This window comes from Schistocerca gregaria, chromosome X (assembly GCF_023897955.1).
Source record: "Schistocerca gregaria isolate iqSchGreg1 chromosome X, iqSchGreg1.2, whole genome shotgun sequence".
NCBI classification, from domain to species: Eukaryota; Metazoa; Arthropoda; class Insecta; order Orthoptera; family Acrididae; genus Schistocerca; species Schistocerca gregaria.
Window position 1 is genome coordinate 497,902,503 of NC_064931.1, and position 21,802 is coordinate 497,924,304.

General features: G+C 36.6%; 1 protein-coding gene and 1 non-coding gene across 4 annotated transcripts in view; both read left to right on the forward strand.

Annotated features, from left to right (window-relative positions):
• LOC126299108 (gamma-aminobutyric acid type B receptor subunit 1) overlaps positions 1 to 21,802 on the forward strand; it is a 489,230-nt gene that overhangs the window by 54,769 nt on the left and 412,659 nt on the right. For all 3 annotated transcript variants that reach the window (XM_049990784.1, XM_049990785.1, XM_049990786.1), the window contains exons 10-13: positions 1,356 to 1,497; positions 1,623 to 1,773; positions 3,853 to 4,093; positions 4,703 to 4,907. In XM_049990784.1, coding sequence (XP_049846741.1) covers positions 1,356 to 1,497; positions 1,623 to 1,773; positions 3,853 to 4,093; positions 4,703 to 4,907 — 739 coding nt within the window. The remainder of the gene's footprint in view (positions 1 to 1,355; positions 1,498 to 1,622; positions 1,774 to 3,852; positions 4,094 to 4,702; positions 4,908 to 21,802) is intronic.
• On the forward strand, positions 13,558 to 13,635 carry Trnaa-cgc (transfer RNA alanine (anticodon CGC)). The gene has a single exon. It is a non-coding gene; the product is annotated as a tRNA-Ala (tRNA).

The following is a 21,802-nucleotide window of genomic DNA, read 5'->3' on the forward strand; positions in this document are numbered from 1 at the left end:
AGTAAACACTCCTAAAACAAATTCATGGACTCCAGATATTGAGGGCTCCATTTATACAAGGACTGATATATATCAAACAATGGAAAATCCAGGCTGTAATGTAATAACATTATGAAAAGGATAGTTGCTACTCACCATATGGCAAAGATGCTGAATCACAGATAGGCACAACAACAAGACGGTCACAAAACTTTCGGCCAACAAGGCCTTTGCCAAAAATACACACACACACACACACACACACACACACACACACACACACACACACACACACACACACACACACATATATGACCACAGTCTGGCAGCTGGCTTCAGCTACACTGTGCTCATGTATCAGTTTGTGTCAGCTGCCAGGGACTGTGGTCATGTATGTGTGAGTTGCATTTGCACGTGTGTGTGTGTGTGTGTGTGTGTGTGTGTGTGTGTGTGTGTGTGTGTGTGTGTGTGTGTGTGTGTTGTCCATTTTTGAGAAAGGCCTTGTTGGCCGATGGCTTATTTTGTGACAGCCATTTGTTGTCCTTATCTGCGACTCCGCATCACTATATCCTTATCATAATATTGACTCCGCATCACTATATCCTTTTCATAATATTGACATGTATGATTGTCTGTGCATGGAGTGCATAGGGGTATGAAGATGACATTATTCAGATGCTGAAACTGGTTGATTGAATAAAATAACTTCTCAAAACATATGGCTGTTTGGCAATTTTCCTTGGTAAATATTTGACTGGTCACTGTTCCGTCACTGTTCCTTATGCACAATAGAGCAACAGAGACTACCATCTGATATCAAGATAGCTAATTTAAATATATTCAAGAATAAACCAAAGCATTTATTAATAAAGAAAAGCTGTTATTCAGTAGAAGATTTAAAGTTGCAATTTCTCTTTATAAAGCTGTGTTCATAGCCATAAAACCAATAATTTCTTATCTTCATTTTTTATATCAATGTCTGAATTTATATATATGTGAACTTAAGTTTTGTCTGTGTCCACTAAATCTATCACAATGTCCAAAAACTGACTGTTATTTGGAGAGAAAATAAATAAATGAATAAATAAATAAATAAATAAATAAATAAATAAATAAATAAATAGAAGGGTCTCTGACTTCTTTACAGTAAAATACTATGTTTGTGTTTTATGGAAGTCAAATTCACTGTTTACAACAAAAAAAGTCAAGTACTTAAATAATGAATCGTACAATTTTTTACATTGTGACTTTTATCATACTCAATTGTATGTTGATAATCGTGTGTGGTAGTTTTGGGTAGTATTTACGTGATTTTTATCTTTGTTGTTCACCTTGACTTTTAATTATGGAGATACTGGCATTTTATCCTCTTTCAGGGTATTGTTGCATTCAGCTCTCAAGGTGACAGAATTGCTCTGACACAAATAGAACAGGTGATTGATGGGAACTATGTAAAGTTGGGCTATTATGACACACAGAGTGATAATTTGACTTGGCTGAACAAAGAGCGTTGGATAGGTAAGATTTGCAGATACTGGCTTCACTATTTTTCTCTCATGTCTTTTGTCATTGGTGTGTGCATGCATGTGTCGGTACATGTGCATCAAACTTTTTATTTATTAACACTTATATTTTTATTGCAGGTGGGAAAGTTCCACAGGATCGTACAATAGTTCGAAGGGTTCTCCGTACAGTTTCATTGCCCCTTTTTATATGCATGTGGACAATATCATGTGTGGGCATCATGGCAGCGATTGCTCTAATTGTGTTTAATGTTTGGTATCGCCATAGGAGGTCAGTTAACGCACCATGATTTCTACCTATTTCATAACCATAATTGTTATTATGCCTCTATCATTTTATATGTATTGCTGGTTTTAGTGTGGCTAATGCCGATGTCTAGATTAGACAATTATAAATTTTGAAAGAGAGAGAGAGAGAGAGAGAGAGAGAGAGAGAGAGAGAGAGAGAGAGAGAGAGAGTGTGTGTACTCTAAACATTTATAATTATCTAATCCAGATATATAACTGTTTCTCTTATAGTCCCAAAAAAGATAGTAATGCCTGTTGCTGCTAAAATGTTACTGACTTCTGCAATACATTTATCTGTTTATTTTCAGTGTAGACTTCTTTTTTATTGATTTCTCCATTTTAACTATTTTGTGACCATAAATAGGGACTAGTCAGGAAGTGGCATGTCAGACCAAGTTTTGACCTGCCAAATATTAGTATTAGCTGATTTTGTTTCAGACATGTTCACTAGGTTTTGCTGTTAATCAATGAAGCTGACCCTTATTCCTTAGCAGAGTAGTAGTATGCCAACAGAAATCAAATGTGTACACTTATCACTATCCTCACTCGCACATGGCTGCCAACTATTAAGGATTGTCAGTAATTGTATGGATTCATCACCTTAATTTCAAAGTCATGAGAAGTTACTGAAAATTACGGTAATAGACATTGCACAGTTTGGTGTTTTAAAAAATTAAAAAAGGTACTACATACATTTCACTAATAATATGCCACTAAAATGTCTTGTAGATGGTAATGATTTCCCGAGTACACAGTAAACCTATCTACGAACGATTTTGCCACCACAGCTTACTGAAGGAACCTTTACACTGAATTTGAAACACATTCTGCAGCATTGTTTGTGGCTAGTACTGCACTACCAATGTATGCAACATCTTGGCAACACAGAACCAGTGTTCCTCAGCTGTGTAGGTACACTTTTCCTGGGCTGCTACCACTAAATGCCACTATGCAGCACTAGTGTGCACTCTGTGCAAAAAAGATGCTTCCTTACCTTTCACCAGAAACAGTGACATAGATTTAAAAAAAGTTAAGTCCCTCATTTCCAAATATTGCAACAACAACAGTGACAACAAGTCACCTGATTTGTTGTTGTCAGCAAGTTATGTGGCCTCCTGCCATATGAAAGGATGGCAAAAAGCTTTCTATGAGGCAGAAACGAATGTATGTAGGAGGCAGCAGTTGACAGTAAACTAGGATGCGACAGGAGAATCATCAACTGCAGATTCTCCCATCACATTCATTGGAAGCCTGAGTGACATTGTGGCAAATGAAGTTTTCTTAGTTCAGAATGATAATTTGGATTAATTTCAGAGTGAATGCAAAAATAAATATGTGATCAAATAAACATATCTTCTTTATTTAGGGTTGGAAAATGTCTGAAATAAAATGTTTAAAGGCCTAAATGAGGCTTCTAATTTTTAAAATTTTCTGAAGAGTATGGAGAGGGTGTACCCCCATCCACATCTGCCATTTGCCAGGTAATTACTGAGACCATCTTCTCAAGGTTGGCAGCAATGCTCACATTCAAACATTGAATGAATTTAAACGTGTAAGCAAGTTGTTATGATGCTGACCACCTTACACATATTTCAGTATTGTATCTGTTGTTAGTAAAAGATTTTTGAACTTGTGGGGACCCTCAGGTCTGTATGCTGACCCATTTTCACGTGACTATTCCTTAAACTTCTTTTCTTTGATTTCATTCCTGAGGATGCGGGATATAGTCAGAGGAAAGGTGTACTTTACTGGATCATGTACAGCAATAGCACTACCTCCCTATACCTCCCCACCCCCCTCCCCCTCTACTACCCTCTTTCTCACTCACTGCCCTACATTTTGTGGACATGCTTCTCTAATAAACATTTTTCAGTTGCTTAGTTGCTGTTTCAGCTATGAGTGACAATGAAAAGGGAAGTATAGATTATACTTCAGGAATATGGCCTGAGAATGGTGAAAAGGAAGATGAAATGTGAGCTCTGTCATAATTGCAGTGGTATAGTTCAAATACTGTCACAGTGTTGAAGTTCACTAGACTTGATACTGAATTTTCTCTCTACAGGGTCATTCAGTCATCACATCCTGTGTGTAACACAATTATGCTGGTTGGTGTCTGTGCTTGCCTGTGGTCAGTTTTCTTGTTAGGCCTAGATGGACAGTTTGTGAGTCCTAATGTGTACCCAGTAATTTGCCAGGCTCGTGCTTGGCTGCTTTGCACAGGATTTACACTTGCTTATGGTGCCATGTTTAGTAAAGTGTGGAGAGTCCATCGTCTTACTACAAAAGCAAAGACTGATATTAAGGTATGTTTTGTGACAGCTTGTTGTTATAGAAGAATGTATGATAAACCTGTACTTTGTGCTGTTTATAGAAATGCTCATAAAACATATTCAGAAATTAAACAATTGTGCCAACTGTGTGCAGTTTTGCACTCTACTGTTAGCCAAGATGTCAGAATTGGGACTTAACACATTCTTTTTCATGGATTCAATGTCAGGCTCTGCTTTATCTAAAGCAATGCTTTGTATTTTGATTTGTATTTGTAAACTTTAAATCACATGTGCGAAAGCAAGCATTAGTGGAGAACAGGATACCTAATGAACAATGTCATTTCTTTTTTAACACACACTTTCATAATTTTTTAAATTATGCAATCACTTACTCATGGTTTGGTTGTTCCTCTGTATAAAACTTTTGCTTGTTGTTTTGTATTTAAAAAAAAGTAGTTAGCTTGAAACCTGACTAAAAAATTCAGCTTAAACGCACACAAAGTGACAAATGGTAAGTAAATGGGCTTTAATCTATGCACTAGTTTAGTTTAATTAACAAAATTTTAATGCAGTTAAAAATTGCAGTTTCTTCAAATTATTAGCTAAAATGTTTTAGGTCTGTTTTCTTTTTTTCTGTGGTAGAAAGTTGAACCGTGGAAACTGTACCTCATGGTAACTGGATTTCTACTTGTTGATGTGGTGTTGTTACTCACGTGGCAAATATACGATCCCCTTCAGAGACGAATTGAGGTTTTTCCATTGGAAGATCCTGTTTCAACTGAAGATGATGTCAAAATTAGACCTGAATTAGAACACTGTGAGAGTGAAAATAACAACATTTGGCTTGGTGAGTTGCTGTCAGCTATGTCTTGTTAAATTATAATTTCATGTGTTGTACTGAGAGGGAAATACCTGCAATAAGCTGGGCTAACCTAGATTAATACAACTCTTACATAAAAAAGTCATTGTTAAATTTATTTTGCTGACATTCTTGAGCAAGCAAATTAATACACACTTTCCCAGACACTAGTAGCTAATAGCACCCATCATTTACCCTGATGTCAGCGGCAGTGGATTTTAGAATGAATTTCATGAGACATCAGAAACATTGAGGAGCCTCATTGATTCATGACAGCTTAACTGTCATGCAAAACTAATGTAGAGTGAACACAGCTCTGTCTAGGACATGCACATGTCATATTATGATGTCCCAAACTTGCTTAATGCAGGGTGTATATGCTCCAGGACAACCAGAAACTTCAGGAGAAAACTGGGAAAAACCTGGGAATTTTTCGTTTTTTTTAGTTTTCATTTAAATTTCTGTAGTTTTTACTCATAAGAACTGATACTCTAACAAAGAATTTTACTTTAGCCCATTACTGCAATATAATACTGCAGCAATAAAACATAAACAGGGAAAAAAATAAATAAAACTTAAGTTGCAAAGAAAATGCCGCATTTACAGCAACAAAACACAGTGCACACACAAGCATCTGTCTACAGCAAAATGTGTTAAAGGTTTTTGGATGAAGACTATGCAATACTTCATAACAACAAACTGCTCCCGATGGGAGTGACGTCACAATGGTTAACATTGTGTTCATTTGAGCAGTTGCCAGCAGGCTTGTGGGCATGCGCAGTTGAGTCACGTATGAGCAGTACCTTCTCCTGCTTCTGGCTACTTGAAGTGCATCTGTAAGCTGTATCCCAGGTAACTAGACACGAGCTGTATCAGCAATAACAACAAGCAGCCAGATGGTACCTGGAAACATTTTTCTGGCGCACCCAAGCTGCCAGATTCGCACATGTGCAGAGTAGTCGGAGTTGTAGTGGGATGAGGGGTAGTCTCCATGGGAACGTTGTTTAAGTTTAGTGATTTTGCTGTTTCCTCATGGTCTACAGCTTTCAAGAACAAAATGGATTTCTATGGCTGGAAGCTATAAAGTGAATTAAAATATCAACACAATTATGGAAGGCTAAAATATGTTATTAGTTTCAGTTTTCTGATTTTATTTTGTTTCCAGGTTTTTGGCAGTACGGTATTAATTGCCTTGCAGAATAATGAAGTTATTTTTGTCGATTTACAAAAATAATTTCGCTTTCTTTTCCCACAGGTGGTCAGTTTATTTGAAACACTGTTGGCTAGTATCAACTGTATACAGAATTTCAAGTGCACATTGTTACTTTTTGGGACGTATGGCATTAAGCCACAATAAAGAACTAAACATGAGAGAATACAATACTGGTATTTCACGAAAATTTGCGTTCCGAAAACCACTCTGAAAAGTTAATATCAGCTTGGGGCCTACTTCTTTGTGAATGTGGACATATCAATGTGCTCTTTAAGTCTAATTATGGATGTTAGTAAGGTTTATGAAATTCTGATGCTTTAGGAGTATGTTCTGCTGTGTTGTTTTGTTTATGACATAATATAAGATCTCTTAATGCCATATACGTGAGAACATATGAGCTACCTACATCATCATAGCCACGTAGACACAGTAATGCTGCTTTCTGGCACTCTCTAATAACTGCTGAAACGAATTCTAACAAGTTGCGGGAAAATATTGCAATTGGTCATTTGAAAAGCCTTACTTTCAAAGTAAATTTCATTTTACGCAATGTGAGTTATGTTACAGTTGCAAACGCGCTTTGAATTTCTTAAATCACAGAGTGTTTGATTTTCATTTAAAGCTTAACACTTTGAGAGCCAGCCACTTAGAAGAATTTCGAACCCAGAAGACCAGACATTTACATCATTACTTAAAATTTTACTAGCACATTTGTGTGACGTATCGAAGTGTAACCACATACAAAATAGACTAATATTATATGTGAAATCTTCGCTTTCCTTGTAGCTACTCTATGTATGTTAATTTAAATCATTAACTTTTCCTATTTGTTTGTTCATGCTACTTAAGTGATGCTGCTATATATCCTGTGCTCTGACTCACTATGTTTACATGTGACACATCTTCCGAAAGGCGAAAACTGAATTTTGGAAGCTGTTTTTCGCTGTTGTGTTTACATGTCAAGGTCTGAAGCAGATTTGCTAGCTCAGTTAACAACGGCATATCTACTTATCCTTCACTGTACAAAAAGCCACTCTATCAATATTAGCCCAGATTTTTAAAAACAAGCCAAAACCTGACAGTCCAAGCATGTTTCAATACCAGCTGCTTTTCATGGCAGCGAAAATAAATTGCAGAACTGGAAAACGAGCAACCAGAAGAGGCTTTCCAGAATCTATTTTGAAATGTCTACATGACAACCCAGAAGCAGTATTGGGAGATTGGTTTATGAAATTTGGTTTTGGGAGTCCCATTTAAATGTGATGAATATCTTCTATCATCGGCTGGTGAGATCACGTGATGTGACATATGATTTACTTTCAAAAGCGCATTGTGATCTCGATTTCAGTGCTTCGGAAACTAATATTCTGTGTTTGGTGGAATTAAGTGGCAGGAGGTTCTACAATGGTGTATAAAACCTTAACCATTCAAAGGAATTGATAAGTTTTATGATCCCAAGGGAAAGTATGCTGCCACTTAACACAGAAAACTGTATTTTCACTGGGGAGAAAGTGTATTTTTTAATGGGGAAATCTGGAAAGAACCCTGGGAATTTGTTTTCCTTATTTGCATATACACCCTATCAACAGAATTCTGTTGTGACGTGAGCACTCTCATGTTCATGGAGTATTCTGCAAACCATTGATACAAAAATGGAGAACAGTAGATTGTTTCATTATTTTATGAAAGTTAAATGTTGCCCTGCAGGATGGTGTAGTGGAGAAATGAAAGAACATTACTGAGATGTAGGTTACTGCATCAGTTGCTGGTGGATGAATGGTTCCTTGTTAGCAAGTTAGTTGTATCTCATTGTATGGTTTCTCACAATACTCATTCCCCACCACTGACATGTTTTCATGTGTGCAGAGACTAATTAGGCCACGTTACCTTATCTCTTCAAATCCCCATACTGCCATCTGGATTTAGGCTTTTCATGATTTCCACTTAAGGAAAACAAGAGGATTGTTCTTTCGAATCTAATGACCTCATGACGAACAGGATGTTAAACGTTAATCTGCCTTCCATCCTACATCAAATATGTTTCCATTTGTGTCTACATAAGGATTAGTTTTCCATAACTGTGCGTTTACACTTGCTTTCATATCTCCACCTCAGTGGTTCTAACATGTATACAGTTTGTGTGCATAATTTTTCTGCAGTTCTTAATCAATTATTGCTGATACACTCCTGGAGACAACCTTTGAGGTTGCATACACCCAGGCATTATTTTGGGTTAAGCTTATCCATTAGGGATATTTTAGAACCCATGACTCTTAATTGAGTGTAAATAAGTTAAATAAAATTGCAACCAGTCAATTTTTTGAATAATTATGTTTTATTCCATGAACCGATTTTCGAACCTTTTCAGGTTCACCTTCAGATGGTTTCTTGAGGATACATCATTATTTCTAGGATAATGCTACATGCTGGCTCTGTGACAAGAAGATGGAACATGCTTTAACGTATCACCATGACTTTTTTTAATCGGTCGATATGGATGTAAATTTAGTTTTATACTTACTGCAGTATTATGGGTGGCTTTTTTCATTAGTGTTCATCTGTCTGCTTCCATTTTGATGGCCAGTTGGTGTCACTTCACGCACTTTTACACAATCTGTATTAATTTTCACTCTTACAGTGAAACTTTGCCGGCATCCAGCATGTGCTATACAACTGTTGCTTGTAACAAATATGTTGACAAAAAAGTATGGCATAGGCCTATTTTGCACATAGATGTAATTTGTTCTTTTTTACATGCATTAAAGTCGAAATAAGGGCAGATATTTTGGTCAGACTGGTGATAACATGAGAGCACAAAATAAAATAAATAAATAAATAAGTAAGTAAGTAAATGAATGAATTAGTATGAGAACAAACTTCAAGTGATCTACAGGGTGTCTACGACCCGGGACAACCAGGAGATCCGGGAATAACCCAGGAATTTTTCAACCGGGAAAAACCCGGGAATTTTTTAGAATTCCGAGAATTTTTCGTTGATCAAGTTTTCAGTTAATTTTTTGTTATTTTGACTGGTAAGAACCGATACTCTAACTAAAGGATATTACTGCATACCGCTACTGCGAAATACTACTGCAGCGTTAAAACATGAACAAGATAAAAAAACGAAAATAAAACTTAAATTGCAAAGGAAATGTACCATATAAAATAACAAAGTGCTCGTACAAGTGTCTGCCAACAGCAGAATGTGTCAAAGACCTTTTAGTACATTTTCCCAATTCTGGCTATGTAAATGTGGCTGTTGGCTGTGTAAGTAGCAGTAGCAGCAACCAGCTACATGGAACCCAGAAAAATTTTACTGGCGTGCCCAAGCTGTCAGATTCACGCGTGTGCAGCAGGCCCGGATCTAGGGGGGGGGGGGGAAACCAGGGTATCTGAACCGGGCGACAGTTTTGTGGGGTGGGGGGGTCAATTCATATTCTTGAGGAAAAAATCCTTGTTTCACAATGGACCTAGCATCCAGCGCACGTCAGTCTATCGATAATTCATATTATTTTGAAATGCATCCCTGCTGGTATTTGAACACATTCTAAGTTGATTTCTGAATGAATTATAAGTTGATTTTGGAATGCGTGCATATTGTACGTGATGCCTCTCCCAGGAGAATCGTCGTCACATCTAGGAACAAACTTTCCTGCAGACAAAACGGGACATGGCTTTACGAGCTGAGCGGAATAAAACTGAACCGGAGAATGCCAACTGCTGCTTGTTTATGTGGTTCATTTGGTTTGCGAATGTCCAGCGTTGTTATAATTACTAGCTAAATCCATAGATTCAGACTACCAGGGTGGAAAAAATGGCTAACAGGAATAACAGGTAAGAAAGATTACGTATTATCTTCTCGGTGTATCCAAGAAAGTGAAATTTTGACAGAAAATTTTTGGCCAGATCGCTAGACACGGCCAGTTGCAGTTGCCGGCTAGCAGCCATTTAAGTCCCATTCTGGAAGTAGCGCGGCAAGCGCATTGTACGAACTCGTAATAACAACTAGCCAGAGAATAATCTGTGGATAACTAAACCGGTGATTGTGGCAGGGGTAGTAAAGTTAACCGGAGAATGAGTTTTGACAGTGGTAGGAATAGTTACAGAATTAGTGATGATAAGACTGTTTGTTAGAATGAGGAAGGAGAAGAAGGAACATCACACAAACTATGGAAGAATATGAGGATTCCAAATTTATAGTAAAATTTCATTCAATTTTTTGGTCTCGTACATGAGAAACTGGAGCACATGAATGAAATGTGAAACTATTTCCTAACGTAAAGCTTTTTGCTTGTAGTAGGCCAAATAGGTATTTCGTATTGGTACTTGGTGAATTATTTTGTCGTATTATAAAAATGATAATTATTGCCAAAACAGTGTCGCTTATTTGGGGTGTGCTACAATTGCTGCAATATTAGAAAGGCCTGTTTTGTTTTATCAGGCACACAGTGACAAAATAGACATAATCAGATCAAGAAACCACACCAGTCTTGGGTACTAATTGTATTAACAGATTTTTCAGACTTAGACGACGACATTTCCATTTTTCGCGTAGCAAAACATTTGATGAACTTTGATAAGGTAATAGTTCTTTTGCAGAAAGGAAAGAACACCATGTAAAGCTGTAGCAAGATTAGAAAATTCGCTAGGACCAAAGGATTGAAGAAATGTGTACTGTCTTGCCTGCCTCCTGTCTTTACTGGTTGTAGGTATCCTATATTTAATTTTATGTTGCACAGAAGAGCAAGTTATTAGCTAATAGGCAATAAAGACTCCAGATTTTCTGAAGAGTACTTGTTCTCCTGGTTGCAAATAACCCTACCCAGTATTTATTGTGAGGGGTTGGGCAGAATGTCAAACTGTCCGACTGGGAGCAGGATAGGCACTACAGGACATATTGATTTCCACTGTCCTGAAATAGTTTGATTGCATACATTACAAAATATACATGTTAGAGTTCCACAGAGCGAAATATAGTGATGTGCGCTATAAGAATGTTGTTTGAAGAGGCGTGGCACTGCACTGCACACTTAAGAGCAAATAACGTGTCTTACATTTCCTCGAAGATATATGTTTTATGTATCAAACTCTTCAGAAAGATGTACGCTACACAATGATCTCTCTCTCTTTTTTTTCTCTTCTTTTTTTTTTTTTTTTTTACGTTCTGATGCACAGAGCAGTCTGAGTTATAGTGCGAGAGGGGGTAGCCTCCATGTGACCTGTGTTTACATTTAGTGATTTTTCTGTTTCCTCTTCCTTTACTGCTCTCACATCAAATGAAAACAAGACAGATTTCTGTGGCTGGGAGCTATCAAGTGAATTAAAATATATTCACGTTATTACGGAAGGCTAAAATATGTTACTAGTTTCAGGTTTTATTTTATTTCCACCTTTCTGACTGTCAAGCATTAATCGTCTTGCAGAACAATAAAGTTATTTTTGTCAGTTTGCTAAAGATATTTGGCTTTTATTAGGCTTTCCTGCTGAGGCAGTGAATTTATTTGAAACAAAGTGTTTAATTCCACACTATTGGCTAGGTTCAACCGTTCGCTGCATTTCAAGTGCACGTTTTCATCTTCTAGCACGTATGGCATTATGCCATAACAAAGAACCAAACATGAGATAATACAGTACTGGTACTCAAAGAAAATTTACGTCCCGAAAACCACACTGAAAAGTTTCATATCAGGTCGAGGCCTACGTCATTGGGAATCTGGATATATGAATGTGAAATGTAAGGTGAACTATGAATTTTAGTAGAGGTCACGAAATTCCAATGCTCTTGGAGTATCATCTGACGTCTTGTTTCTTTTATGATAATATGTAAGATCTTTTAATGTTTTACACGTACGAACATACTGGCTTCCTACGTCACTATTGCTGTGTAAGCACAGTGACGTCTCTTATCTGATGCTGCCTGGCAACTGCTGAAATGAATCTGTTTCTAACAAGTCGTGGGAAACTATTGCGAATTGTTGTTCGAAAAGCGTTATTTTCAAAGTAAATTTCCTTTTTCGTAAGATGAACTATGTGCGAGAATGTACAATGAATTTCCTAAATCTCTTTTAAAAATCAACTCTTTGATGAAGAGCCATTTAGAAGAACTTCTTGCCCAGAAGATCAGAGATTTATGTTGGTATTAAAAATTTTACTGGTGTATTTGTGTGATGTATCTTAAAAGTGTAACATGCGCTAAACAAATCAACATTACATGTGAAAGGTTAGCTTCTCTTGTAGCTTATTAATCTTTGAGACAAATATTATATGCGAAAGCTTTACTTTTCTTGTAGCAACTGTATGTATATTAATTTAAACCATTAAATTTTCCTGTTGGTGGAATTCGAATTTATACTTTCGTAATACGAAAATATATAGCGTACATGTTGCAGCACATCAAAGATCTTTCCAAAACTTGTTTTTTCGCCCTGAGTTTCGTTTTCTAAAGTTCCGGGAAATTCTACAGTGCTATATAAAACCATATCCATTCAAAGGATACGTTTTAAAGTTTCGAGGGAAAGTGTACTGTCATTTAACACAGAAAAAGTGTATTTTCACCCGGGAGAAAATGAATTTTTAACCGGGAGATCCGGGAAAGATCCAGGAATTTCTTTTCCTTGTCCGTGTATACACCCTGGATCTAACATCTTATTTCTATTTGTATATTAACATATAATACAGTCAGGTTATAGCAAGTATTTTAATCAAGATTGGTGTTAACATGAATGCCCAGGAATCAGTAATACAGATTTATTGTATTTGCAATTAGGTACAGCTGTTTGTATGACCATGACCTTTATATTTAAATTTAAATTTTAAATAATAACAACCCTTCAAATGAATTGTTGACTTATTTCTGTTCTTACATAAATATGATCTGGAATATTACTGAGAGTAGATTCTGTTTATTTTAGCTATGCAGTTTACAGTTTCATGCAACTTATTTACATTCTTTTGAGTGTTGCAATTATCTGTATTCATGATACACATGATGGTACAGTACTGGGATAGAAATTAAAAATGAGCCAGAAAAAGACCCATTTGCTGATATTAAAGATCAAATCCAAATTAGTTATCACAAGTGGACTCTTATAAAATACACTGTTACGGACCACATTCATTTTTCACGCCAAAAGTGCTTTAGCAGCTCACTAGAAGTGTTTCAGGGTTTTGATCTATCAGTGATTGTACTCATAGACAGTAGCATCCAATTTTTGCTTTTCTTTCTAACTCTGTCCTAGCTTGTGTGCACACTAGAATACTGAATTAACATCTTTATTTGTGATGTTGTTGTACTAAAAAATGGGTTAATAACTTAAATCATAGGTTACATGAAAATAAAAGTTGTGTAGAATGTAAGATATATTAACAAGTAAGGATAATTATTCAGATGTTCGTCAAGTACCAATAGTTAAGTACCGTAAAATGGGCCGAGCGAGATGGCGCAGTGGTTAGCACACTGGACTCGCATTCGGGAGGACGACGGTTCAATCCCGTCTCCGGCCATCCTGATTTAGGTTTTCCGTGATTTCCCTAAATCCTTTCAGGCAAATGCTGGGATGGTTCCTTTGAAAGGGCATGGCCAATTTCTTTCCCCGTCCTTCCTTAACCCGAGCTTGCACTCCGTCTCTAATGACCTCGTTGGCGACGGGACGTTAAACACTAATCTCTTCCTCCTCCTCCTCCTCCTCCTCCTCCTCCTCCTTAAAATGGAGAAAATATGCAGTTGTGCTTATATATATCTTTAATTTCCAAACCCTATTAAGTCTGTCTTCATGTGCCTTTCCTGTTGATACTTCAGCAAGAGACTGGCATCTACGAAATAACATTCACAGAAACAAAATTTGCTACTTATGTAAAAGTATCCCTTTTCAAATTCACAGTGAAACTTCTGTTTTATGTTTTGTGTGATCAATACTTAAAACATGCAAAATTGAGGAAAATACAGAATCAAAGAAAATGTTAAAACCACCATAAATGAGCAAAAACATATGTAATTGGAAGATATGATTAAAAATTGCAATCCTCTCCAGTACATTGTATAAAATCTGTATGGAAACACTCATTAAAAAAATTGAACTTGGTATATGGGTAAAAAGTAATCGAGCTATTGTTCAACATGATATAGCCACAAATTATACATCAAAACATGCATTGTTGAGAAATCTTTCCTTTGTTCTCATCCAGAAAAAAAGCAAAAATTGGTAAACATGATGAGTTAAATTAAAAATTGCGATGTTCAGTGAAAGATGTTGGAATGTAACATGTGAGGGTGGTCATTTTCCTTCAGTAGTCAATGGCAGTGCAGCTTACTCTGGTGAAGCAAATGCAATGAACTCTAGTGTTTTGTTTGTAAACTTTTCATTTTGCTGAGTGGTCAAAGTGGAGCATTCTGCCGTATTGCCAATCATGCCATTTGCACTTTGACCTCATTGCTTGCTGTTGTGTAAACACAGCAGGTTTTGTGAAAGCACATATATACAAACAAGTTTTCCTTCACATGTGGTACTTATTTATACCAATGAATATGAAATAAATTTAAGCCTGCTGTGATTTCAGTGTTTCTCTGTCCCAGCAGTTCGTTACATTTATAAAAATCTGTCTGTCATCACAACAAATTAAACACCATAGAGAAATGCTACAAAGACAAACAAGGCATCACACAACTGTTCACTGAACACATCCTGTTAATTGTGGTGGTGCACATAGTAAAAAGAGTTGCCTACATTGGCTGCAGTCATAAGAGTCATGATACATACTGGATTCTTTAGGCAGGCTCTGAGCAGAATTATTGTAAGTAAAAATAATGCAGGTTAGTGAAGGGCTTAAATTAAACCTAAGTGGAAGTCACGGTCACTTCATTTGCTATACACTGATCATATCAGCCATACTTTGGAACAAGCCACCAACTAAGCTTGCTATGTTATCATTTTATATGCTAGAAACCACTACATAAGTGTGATGTCACCATGCTATACAGCGATTGGCTGCAGGTGGAAAACAAATATCTGAGATGTGATAATCTGGCAGTTTTCAGTTAATTTCACCATGTAGGCTGTAAATTTCTGCTATTTGTGAGGTGAACACAAACTGAAAGAATACTCAAAACTGTGTGTTTTTAGGAATAATTTGGACAGTAGTGTGTTGGGAATGTGTCAATTACCTCGTACAGCAACAACAAAAGCAGTAGGCGTCCGGCCATCCTGATTTAGGTTTTCCGTGATTTCCCCAAATCACTCTAGGCAAATGCCGGGATGGTTCCTCTGAAAGAGCATGGCTGACTTCCTTCCCTAATCCGATGAGACCGATGACCACACTGTCTGGTCTCCTTCCCCAAACAACCCAACCTAACAAAAGGAGTAGGCTTTTCAATTACGTACTCTAGAGTATTACTAGTGCCAAAATCCACTTTTTTCCCTAATGAGTTTATTATTTGAGATAAAATTTTGAAATTTATTTCTTTTTTGTTTATGAATTTGCAATTTGGTTATGTCAGTTGATGGTATTAGTGTTGGTAAAATTGCTACCTGGAGGAGAAGAATGAAATTCTCACACCAACTTTGATTTATAGCTTCTTTGCCTGTTTGTACTTTATAATCCAGTACTTCAGGAATTTTGAATATTTTGCAGGGAAAGGTCTTTAAACGTATTATGTAGTGAGTAAACAAAGTGGGTTTGGCTGGTACAGAGTTGGCAATAGGGATAAGCACTGAGGAGAGGTGAAAAGAATCTCATGCAGGGCTAAAAACATATTTCTCATGCAGAACAGCTCAGGGACACTATTCTGCCAAAGACTGTAAATTACACAATATGTCAGCACTCAAGAGATGGCAATTTCAAAAGCATGTTCTTCACTTCACGTACTGTAATGTAAAAGAAAAGTAAAATGCAATACCAAGTTTTCTGGACAGGAGTGGTAAGTAATCCAAATGTAATGAGGTGGTAGATAGGAGTATGGGAATAGCTATTATGGACTCTCTGATAATAGTAAAATAGCCACAGGTATTTTTGTGACCATGCTTTTTAATGGCACATTTTGAAAATACCATCATCAGAGTCAATTAAGGGAACAGACACCATACAATGTACTGCATCTGAAAGGGTATATCACATTTTAACTGAAGAATTAGAAATGAAAAAAATTATCTGCAAGATTGGTGCCACCATCAAGACAATGTGCGCCCGCACACAGTTATCATCACCATGGCTAAATTACATGAACTAAGGTATGAATTGTTGTCACGCCCACCTTATTCACCTGATATGACTCCATCAGACTTCCATCTCTTCCCAAAACTAAAAATTATTGTTGGTGGATGAAGATTCACTTCAAGTGAAGAACAGATAGCCAGAGTTGGAACTATTTTGCAGGCCTGTAGGAAATACATTTCCGAGGTGGGATGAAGGCACTGGAATATCGTTGGACCAAGTGCATTAATCTACAAGGAGACTACATTCAAGAATAAAAATTTTCAGTGATGTAATCACTTTTTTTGCTATTCCGTTCTGAGAACTTTTTAAACCACCCTTGTACTTTTACATTTCTCAGCATATCAAAATTTGGACAACAAATAGAATTATTTGTCTATTTTTTGCCCATTTGGAAACCTAATTGGATGATGAAGTCTCCAAAAATTTTCAGTCATCCAGGAATTAGAATTTACTATGTACTTTAAGGGTAACTTTTTTATATTTTTTAGGCAGTGTGGTTTTTAAACTTCCCAGTTTTAAGAGGTGGAAGCTTCTTTGAACCATCTGCATTGCAGCACAGCAAAACTGTGACTATCTGTGTACTGAGGAAAAATGATTAAAAATACCACACATTGTAGTTTTCTGCTGCAAAAACATAAGACACAAATAGAAGAGCATTGTACGTAGTGTATCAGAGGTTCATTAAAGTCGTGCCACCCCTACATCAATATATACCACCTGCCACATTGTATCGGAAAAAAATTTAAAAAAATAGATGCATCAAAAACACAATGCATTATTGCGAACATTTCTGTTAATTGGATTATGAACTGTATTTTCAAAATAAATTCAGCTTTAGGGTGGTGACTTTACATTTGTGTAGATCCTCTTAAGATTTAATGTTTAGCCAATATTAAGTTCATAACTTGTGATTTACTGTAGACTCTATCCTCAGCAGGTTTGCTACATTCAACATTTACAAAGCTTAACAGCATAAATTTTGGGTACCATTTGTCAAAGCATGAAAGTTTACATGTTTGGTGGGTTCTATTTAAATAAAGAATTACTATAAATTGATGTGATGAGGTGGACTTCAGCGAAAAGGATTCAATCTGGATGCACAAATTTTCAGCAGCTACAAGCTAAAGTGTCTTTGTCAGTTTTGTAAAATAAGTTAGGAGATACAGTAATTTTATTTTTGTCCTGTATATAACTGAAATAAAGTAGCAAGGACAGATATAAAATATCGCAGCAGTTAAGTGGTTAAACCACAAGCATACATGCTGACATCTGCTTCGTGACAAACCTTGTCACCATTGTTCTTATTGTTTAATGTGTCCTTACAAGCCACACTTCACATGCTCACTGTACTTCATGTGCTGCAGCCCGTCAAGGTGTTAGTTTAGGCTCGATGAGAGAAACAGACATATGAAAAAAAGAGTTTACTTCCCCAGTTGACGTTACAAGCTTATTAGAAGTCGGTTCAGTGAATTTCTGTACACTGTGTAAAATTTAAATATGAAAGAATATCACTGCTGCTAATCTTTATGATCTACAGTGTATAGTGCAAAGTATACAGGGTGTTACTAAAAGGTACGGCCAAACTTTCAGGAAACATTCCTCACACACAAAGAAAGAAAAGATGTTATGCGGACATGTGTCCGGAAATGCTTACTTTCCATGTTAAAGTTCATTTTATTACTTCTCTTCAAATCACATTAATCATGGAATGGAAACACACAGCAACAGAATGTACCAGCATGACTTCAAACACTTTGTTACAGGAAATTTTCAGAATGTCCTCCGTTAGTGAGGATACGTGCATCCACCCTCCATCGCATGGAATCCCTGATGCGCTGATGCAGCTCTGGAGAATGGCGTATTGTATCACAGCCGTCCACAATACGAGCATGAAGAGTCTCTACATTTGGTACCGGGGGTGCATAGACAAGAGCTTTCAAATGACCCCATAAATGAAAGTCAAGAGGGTTGAGGTCAGGAGGGCATGGAGGCCATGGAATTGGTCCACCTCTACCAATCCATCGGTCACCGAATCTGTTGTTGAGAAGCATACAAACACTTCGACTGAAATGTGCAGGAGCTCCATCGTGCACGAACCACATGTTGTGTCGTACTTGCAAAGGCACATGTTCTAGCAGCACAGGTAGAGTATCCAGTATGAAATCATGATAATGTGCTCCATTGAGCATAGGTGGAAGAACATGGGACCCAATCAAGACATTACCAACAATGCCTGCCCAAACGTTCACAGAAAATCTGTGTTGATGATGTGATTGCACAATCGCACAACATTACAATCGTCAACATTACATTCCTTCAATTGGGCCAATTGGCGGTGAATAGAGGAAGTACAGTACATACTGGCGAAACTAAAATGAGCCCTAACATGGAAACTAAGCATTTCCTTACACATGTCCACATAACATATTTTCTTTCTTTGTGTGTGAGGAATGTTTCCTGAAAGTTTGGCCGTACCTTTTTGTAACACCCTGTATATGTGAGTAGTGTACGTAGCTGTTGCAACTGTATCATGTCAGATTTGAACACAAAAGTCTTTAAAATGTGGTATCGCAAAACCATTGTTCTATTTCCGTGTGACATCTCTGCCATAGCACATGATCTGCACAAAAAGTATATTTTTAGCACTTCACAATATGCATTAAGCCCCAACTTGTACTCCTGTCCTTTGCTGCAAGCTGAGTGTGCTGTTGATTCTGACAATACTAATCTGTCTTCATCACCATAGTGCCATTGTTTCCTCTCATGTATGTGCCATGTGTGTAGTCATGTGGTATTTTGTATGTATAAAGAAGTTGGAATCTTCCGTAATCTAATGTTGGTTGTAGCAGCTGTCAGAATTCTGGTCCTGGACAATAAATGGGCATGACTATGTGTTTCTTGAAGATCTGGCTAAATTTGCCTCTTTCAATTTTTGCATAATACTTTTCATAAATGACATAGACCTAGTTCTGTAGTAAAGTATGACTGCAGAGCATTAATCGTGTTTGAATTGTGAAAAAATTTGCATATTGCATTACCGCTGTTTCAAACAGGTTAGAATTTTGTGAAAGAACAAAATTTTCCGACTTTGTTCTAGAATTCAATTTAGTCCTTAATGTATTCAGATGTGCAAGAAATTTTGATGATGACAGGCAACTATGTAATTAGATGATAAACATGTTGGGAATACAACAACAAATGTATTTTGGCTTTAAAGAAGCCACATGTGTAGTGATTTATTTGAATTTCACAAGAAAGAAATAAGCTATTTGTGAATAATATTAGTAACAGTATAATTAATATATCTTTAGTAATGGTCACTACATAGTAAGGATCTTACTGTCCATTTTCACATAAATGTTCACACTGACATTATCTGAATATATACTCATTACTGTTAAAGGAGGACTGTAGTGTTTTGGTCAGTTTGTATTTTGTAGGAAGTGCAAGCATTTGTCTGCAGGGGAACAGCAACCATTTCAGAGTTGCATGTACATTTTTCTTTATTTTACATGTTTCACTCAACCAAATTTAAGATCTTCAGAACTGCGGAAATACAATGTGTTACACCACCATACAATAAGATAAGCTGATACATTCAACTTATAACCTGATAACATACATTACATGGCTGAAGGCCACTCTTTACAAATATCAGCCTGCATACAGCACTGCCATCCCACATAAAATGGAGTAAGTTGATTGTGTACAGTTAACTTAAACCCTGCAGTCAGGCGCATTGTAAGATTAAACAGCAAAACATTCCATTTGTTGTTGAGCGAGTCAAAGCCCTGTCACTATGTGCTTTCATGGAAACCACCTCATGAAGCTTTATGTAAATCCTGTGCAGTAAAAAAAAATAATATTGCTAAACTATGGCAAAATTCCACCACTTTTTTGGGCATTCACACTTACATGTCTAAAAACGCACCCAGTTATTAAAATAATTATAAGGGACATAGTGAAATTAGAAATTAAAATTATAATTGCCACTTTTAAGGTGTAATGCATATGCTGTGTATATAAGAGGTTATTAACAGCATTAAAATTGACCTATATTAACGCAGTTGTATCATACCATTCATGTGTGGTGGCACAATTCTTGTTACACCTAAAACTATTAGAGCTCGGTATATGGAGAGGAAAGTGTTTACAACATACATATTTATTTACAATGCACATATCTCGTACATATATGTACTTGATTACACCTATGAAGGTAACAAACTTGAAATTGTGTGAAATGTTAGTATTGAAAACACATGGCAATTAGGAAGACCGTTCATGTTGGCTCAGCTGATGTCATGAAGATGGTAAAGAGTCGCAGCTTTTAAGGGCATGAGCACATTTATAAGATTCATAAATACTCGTAAATACCTCTTAAATTAACATAAAAAAGAGATTGAAATTGTCATTTTTTCACACATTGACTTCCATCTGCCGTACTTGTAAATATTCATTAAAAACCACCTACAACTAAATGTGTATGTCTGCAGACGTTGAGACATAGTGAGATTATTCACCTAAACATTACAATTTATTAAGATGGAAAAACAATTTTTTTCCGATTATGCTACATGAAATTTTCACAATTAAGGAAGATGGCAGATGCACCATTCAGGTTGGCAGTGATAACAGGGCAGGAGTGGTAATGAATCACCACTTTTATGGATGTGAGTGCACATATCTAAAATTAACCACTATTGTACTATGTCATGTTACAATAGTGATTAATTTTAGATATGTGCCCTCATGCCAATAAAAGTGGTGAATCATTACGACCCCTGCACTGTTATCACTGCCAACATGAATGGTGTATCTGCCGTCTTGCTTAATTGTGAAAATTTCATGCACCATAAATGGATTTTTTTTTTGTTTTTCCATCTTAATAAATTGTAATCTTTAGATGAATAATTTCACTATGTTTCGATTTATGGAAGCTCATAAACTTAGTAATAGGTGGTTTTTAATGATTTTAACAAGCATTTACAAATTGACATACATAAATCAGTGTCTGGAAAAAAAGTCAATTTTATTTTCTTTTTATATTAATTTAAAAGTTAACCTGTAATGAAAATTAAAAGTTTATTCATACCCTTGAAAGTGCTAACTCTTACCATATTTATGACGTCAGGTGAGCCAATACGAATGGTCTTCCCAATTGCCGTATGGTTTAAGTGTGTAATTTCTGTGCAATTTTGCCGGCCACGGTGGCTAAGCGGTTCTATGCGCTTTACTCCGGGTCCGCGCGACTGCTACGGTCGCAGGTTCGAATCCTGCCTCGGGCATGGATGTGTGTGATGACCTTAGGTTAGTTAGGTTTAAGTAGTTCCAAGTTCTAGGAGACTGATGACCTCAGATGTTAAGTCCCATAGTGCTCAGAGCCATTTGAACCATTTTCTGTGCAATTTTATATTTGTTACCTTCATGGGTGTGAGTAAATACATATATGTACCAAATA